At 31.4% G+C, this 6,753-nt stretch overlaps 1 protein-coding gene across 1 annotated transcript in view; it reads right to left on the minus strand.

Moving 5' to 3' along the window:
• The window catches only part of LOC105622141 (prolyl endopeptidase FAP-like), a 93,818-nt gene that overhangs the window by 14,858 nt on the left and 72,207 nt on the right, over positions 1-6,753 (minus strand). Inside the window, exon 3 of the mRNA XM_012203574.1 lies at positions 4,665-4,759. Coding sequence (XP_012058964.1) covers positions 4,665-4,759 — 95 coding nt within the window. The remainder of the gene's footprint in view (positions 1-4,664; positions 4,760-6,753) is intronic.

The following is a 6,753-nucleotide window of genomic DNA, read 5'->3' on the forward strand; positions in this document are numbered from 1 at the left end:
ACATATATACGGAAGTGAAGGTAAGACGGGTCATAAACTTCCTAAGCTTCCAGGTCATAAGCTTCCAGGTCATAAGCTAACAAGGAATATAACTTCGATAAGACTACTCTCCATCGGCATTGCAAAAAGGACTTACGCGAAAACAGTCCCGTAAGATTTCGAATAATGCAGGAAATGCGGAAGACTTCATTTAACTCAAGAGAGTAAGAAAGAATGGAAAATTCGATGATAAAAATAAAATTTAAAAATGTCACACTGATTAGCCGTTGTTATTTTTCTTTAGTGCTTCCCCCTGCCACTTGCTTAATTGAAAGAATCAGCTTATTTCTTTCTTACTGATTATGGCGACAACACCTGATGAGATTTTATTCGGAAAACATGAAGAAATCGTTTATCCGTTATTTATGAAAGTTGAAGAAGAATAGAATGGAATGAAATAGATTATTTCTTTATCAGACATATCCATTGCTTAAATAAAAATATTCAATATAATCGCTCTACGATATAATTATTATTATTACAACGCAAGAAAGTAATAAAAAATAATATAACTCCAACAATTTTTTTTGTCTTATAAATATAAAAGAAAAGAATGGTTTTATTAAAGCATTAAAAAATTTAACTATAGATTTGAAAATAATTTTATATAAAGTGTCGCAAATTTAAATGGTCAAACTTCGAGAATGTATAAGGGATCCATAAACTAAAAAAAGAAGATCTTTAGATATATAGTCGTTTTTATTTCGTTTTGAAAAAAAAATCGTAAAAAGAGACAAATAGTAATTTTCATTTTTGTACTTATATATTTATTACTTATTCATTCAGAGATTATTTATTCATTCATATATTTATTTCTTATTTATGAAGAGTTTAATGCCTTAATTACGGTCGAAGCTGAGTCTTAGATGCTTTTAAATAATCTCTATGTGAATTTATATACTAAATATGTAATCATTTGAACTGTACGCTAAAATAATTTTCAAACTTATAAATTAACACAAACTACTAGTAATATCGCAAATTAAATTGATAAGCAATTTTAATTTGATGCTCAATCTGATATCCTATTAGAAAGATGTTAATGCTGAAAACTATAAATAAATTTATTGTAAAAATATTACAGATTTTCAGTACATTAACATCTTTCTAATTGAATGCCAGATTGAGCAAATTATTAAATTGCTTATCAATTTAATTTGCGATATTATTATAGTAGTTTAATTGCGTTTATAACTGCGTCTGAAAATCATTTCAGCACGTTCAAATAGCTACATGTTTAATATATAAATTTATATAAAGATTATTTAAAAGCGTCTTCGACCATAATAATAGGTATTAAATTCTTACTTATTGTGTATTCACGTATACAGGCTTAATAAATTGGGCTTAATAAATAAGTGAGAATGAACAATAATAAATAAATTATTATTGTTCATTTACACTTATTTATTTACGTTATCATTTGCTTAATGCAGATATTGTTCAAAATGTTGGCCTCTTGCAGTAATGCACGCGTTGCATCTTATATGGATACTTCGTGTTGCAGCCAAACACTGATTTGATCAACGTAATGATTCGTCGATCCGACACTCTTCTGTCTGGAAATCGGGGCGCGTACTTTCATACTGTCTTTAAAACATTATCATTCAAATCGTGCACAAAAACAATAATATTTCACTTTGATAACAATAATATTCCGAAAATTACATTTTGTCTTTTTTTGCGATTTTCTCCAAAACAAGGAAAAAACGATTCCTAAAAAATTTTTTTTTCTTACTTTATCAATTTCCCAAAATTTGGCCATTTAAATTCGGGACTCCCTAAATAAACCAAAATAAATCAAAATATTTTTACAAGACACTCAAACTGATTGCTAGAATATTTTTTTGTATATTATGACACGTTCACAATAACTGTAATCCCTCAAAATGAAAGTGATTTTTAGCGAGAAATACGAAAAAAATAATAAAAAAATTCTCTAACCAACAGATATCAAAATAATTAACAATTACAAACCAAAAGAATCGCTTCATGTGAAAGTCGCGCGCCCTGTAGCAGGGACGAGGTGAGGTGAGAGATATATCTTAATACATCTTGTAAAAGTCAATGTTTTAAATAATCTCCAGAACATTTTAATCGACAATCATTTATTAAAAAGTTATTATCAAATTGATCATAAAATTGAAATATGATTATCAAATCAAATATTAATTATAGAATTTTTTTGCTCATGTTCTTTTCTAAAAATGCTTTCAAAAGTAACTTTTATTTTGAGAAGCCAAGTTATCGTAATCGCCCCAGCATTGTCATTAACACTTAAGTGTTCTATATAATTACTTTTGATGTCCGACAATATTATTTATTACAGATCTATATTTAGAATAAATCTTTGAATATTTTAGCAAAACCGTTCTTTTTACCCATAAAATTGCTTTTTTTAAATTTGAAATTGTTAAAGAAACATTTACTATCGTATAATATTTATTACAGTACCAAATTTTCAATAAACAAACAGTATAATATTGAATTCAAGTAGATTTCAATAATATATTAGGTGTACAATTTTGCTTCCGCCGTTTTTTTTCCGAAATTCGAGGCTTTATTGTAAAAAATTGGTTATACATTTATGATTCAAAGTATTGTCCATCGCTACTACTTTCTCCCATCTTTCGCGTAGCGTACGAATCCCGCGTCGAAAAAACTGGTCATCTTTTGAGGCTATCCACGAATCGATCCAATTTTTTACTTCTTCATAAGACCGGAAGTGCTGGTCAGTCAGGTCGTGTGCCATTGATCGAAACAAGTGATAGTCAGAGGGAGCAACGTCTGGAGAATACGGCGGGTGGAGTAGGACTTCCCATTTCAACGTTTCCAAGTATGTCTTGACCACTTTCGCAACATGGGGTCGAGCATTGTCATGTTGCAAAATCACTTTATCGTGTCTCTCGTTGTATTGCGGCCGTTTGTCTTTCAATGCTCGGCTCAAACGCATCAATTGCGTTCGATATCGATCGCCTGTGATTGTTTCAGTCGGTTTTAACAGTTCATAATATACTACGCCGAGCTGGTCCCACCAAATACAGAGCATGACCTTGGAAGTCAAAATCACCGTTCTTGAAGCGTTGAAACCACTCACGACACGTTCTTTCACTAATAGCAGCCTCACCATAAGTATTTGAGAGCATTCGATGAGCCTCAGCCGCAGATTTCTTCATATTGAAGCAAAAAATTAAAACCTCCCGCAAATGACGAGAATTTGGCTCGTAAACTGACATTTTCAATCGAGAATAACTTTATGATGCAGATACAAATCGACTAATGTTTCTATGGGATTATTTTGACAGATGCCCAAGTTTATTGTATGACGTCTATGATCTATTTATTTCGACCACCACTTACCGCTAAAGCCATCTATAGGAAAACGGCGGAAGCAAAGTTGTACACCTAATAGTTGCAATATATCACAAGTGTATGACAAATAATTTTGTATAACGATACGGTTCGTAAATACATCATTTAGACTTTCCTCTGAGGAGACATTTTGCAATGTTAAATTTTGCTGAGATAAAAATCGTATTACAGATGTCATAATGAATCATTTTACAGTAACCAGCTGGATATCTACATGCGTATGAATGAGAATCGTCAACGATAGATTGCATGCGTCAGAACGTGAAAGATAACAAGCAATTACCGTTCCAGCGATCTCTTCGACAGCGCGGCGCGGCGTAGCGCGGCGATGCAGTGTCGCAGAACTAATGATGGACGCGTTTGTCCGATGCATACTCAAGCTCGATATTGCACATTACATTATGTCTCTCGTTCCCCTCTGCATCGTGAAATAGTTTCAGTTCCTCTTTCCGATTTCGCCCGTTTCACTGCTTTCATATTCGATCCGCACACGCGGCTTCCGCTTTTACATGTACGTATATATACACGCACTCTCATACCAAGGTTCGCAGTAGCCAGGGTGATTTAATTGATTACACAGGAATATGAATTAGAGCGGGAAGAAAATTAGGAGAATGATGGAGAAAGAGACGAAATAGGCAACATATATGAGATATAATACTTTCGTTTCATAATGTATTTCGATCTATGATTTCGAAAGTGAGGTGCGATGGCGAACAATTAATTCATATCAACTCATATAGCAATTTCTATTTAATCACGCACGTTAATGCGATAATAATTGTGCATATGTTAACGCATGCGTATGCGTAAAAATGTTTGCGTATTCCTTCTAAACTGGCTCCTATTGGAATACACATTCTACGATAATTGATTACCTCTGATAACACAGTTGAGTATTTCATATTTCATGTTATTATGCTAATTATATATTGATGTATATAATTAACATTGTATATTGTTTTCTTTGTTTAATTAATACCTATAATTAATATAAGTTTTGTTTACGTTTCAGCGTAAATTCAATATAAATTTTAATATCGTTACTGTTTCATTTGTAACTTATGTCAATATTACTGTTATTAGCACAGATAGAAAAAAGAAGATAAGCAGAATATGACCAAATAAAATAACTAATAATTCTGAGATTCATTACAAGTAGAAATTTTCGAACGAGAGCGCTTCTAAATTTCATGCTAACTTCGAAGTCCGCCATGAACTTTATATACAACGTGCAGAAATTTAAGACTTACGGGATTGCTGGAGTCCAACAGGATCTTGGATGTAGCCGAGCTGACATTGTAGATCAATAAATTGCCTATCTCGTCACGGTAGAGGATCTCGTCTCCTGCAATAAGAAGATATATGAGCGGGAATTGAATTTTAAATTAATACACCCGCACAACACGTAATATCATATATTTCGAGAATTGTATTGCATCGCTGCGATTAAATCCACGCATTAAATATCTTTTTTCGCGCAAAATCTCATTTCATCATGGATTATAATAAAGTTTTCCGCGTGTTTTTACGTTTGTCGCGGAGTAACGATTAGTTACTATCCTGTGTTATAAGATTCATGTTTATTTATAGAATGTTGAAATTGTATAATATTGCTGCATTGTTGTGGATTGCGAACAATCGCTTTTAAATACGATAAAAGTATCTAATGTAAACGTGTATTGTAATTGTGCGCGCATGTGTAACTCTGATTAACAATCTGACTAATAATCACAGAAAAATTTTTGGAGAACAAATCAGAATAAGTATTTTTTATAGATTCTAATACTGAATCTCGATTTGTAAACCGTTTTGCTCCATGTCCAGTTTTTTAGATAATCAAGAAAAATAATAGAAAAGTCTATCAAAATTAAAACATTTGAGGAAAGAGCAAAAGTAAATATAACATCAAAATGTATAGTCGTAGAATTAATTTAAATATATTTTGGTAAGTTTGACAAAGTAAGGAATAAAAAAATTTTGTTTTTACTAGTATTAGGTATCCATCATATGGCCTAAACCACCATATACTTCATAAAACAAATCGATAATCGATAAAATACCGTTGTGCAATAAACAGTCAGTTGATCTGCATAAGCCACGGAAGATTTTTCTAAAAATATTTTAATTGTTATTTTTGGAAGATAAGTTAGATTAAGTTAAGCACAGAGTTTGACATAAAATGTTATCAGCATAAATTTATACGGTGCGTATACATATAAGGCTATAATACTTAAATTGTAAAGTAAAATTTTTGTTTTTTACACTTTGTTAAACTTGTGTCAAAATATATTTAAATCAGTTGTGAGATTACATTTTAATGTTTTACTTTTCTTAAATGTTTCAATTTCTATAGTTTCCTTCATTTTTCTTGATTATCTAAGGAATTAAACGTAATAGAGCAAAACACGAAATACAGTGAGCAAAATCTATACAAAACATCTACTCTGATTTGAATTGCTCTTCAAAAATTTTGTTGTAGTCTTGTGTAATATATCTATAAATGAAAATAATGAGCAGTATAAACAAATATCATCTTTCTTATCTTTCTTCATCTTTTGCAAATCTTACGAAAAATCCCTTACTGCTTCAAAGACTTTTTCCAAAAATTTTTGTTTTCCGATAACTACGATTTCTGGAAATAGTCGCAACGCTGTTCTCTATTAGACCGTGCAAAGATGGAACTTGTTCGGGAAAGATGATTGATTAATTTGCTTCCACATCATTCGTCTGCCTTTGTGCATTCTTCCTGCGAGAAAAGGCAGACGTAGTTTCCTTCAAAAACGATAGAAGCTGAAGGAAGAGATGTAGAAAGAGAAAAAAAAAGAAGAAGGAAGACAGAAACGAGTAAATTTCGTAGACAAGAGTTCATCCTTCTCAAAAATCGATTTTCACGAATCGATAGTATGTCGTTTCATCAATCTTAGTGAGACTGGCACCGTAAAAATCTTTGGTATAAGAAGCGTTGAGTTAGATCGCGATAGACCATGAATAAGAAATATTTTTATCGTTATCGAGAAAGCATAAAAACAGAGAAAGAGATAAAAAGACAAGAGACAGGAAAGGAAGCAAGAAAAGGCAAAAAAAAGTAAAGAAAAAAAGTATGAAAAATGGTGGTAAATGCACAATGAACAAAAGTTGGAAAAAAAAATAATCGCGAAAATAACAACCGTGGAAAGTCTTGCAAAACGAAAAAATGGTTCGGAATGTCTCATTACAAATGAGTTCAAATGTAATAAATAATACATGATCGTTTATAAAATTTATTCTCTCACAGTCCCGTTTTTCTGACTAAAAATATTTTATTATTTTAATTTTTTTAATGAAATATTTTATTATTGT

This window comes from Atta cephalotes (assembly GCF_000143395.1).
Source record: "Atta cephalotes unplaced genomic scaffold scaffold00040, whole genome shotgun sequence".
NCBI lineage: Eukaryota > Metazoa > Arthropoda > Insecta > Hymenoptera > Formicidae > Atta > Atta cephalotes.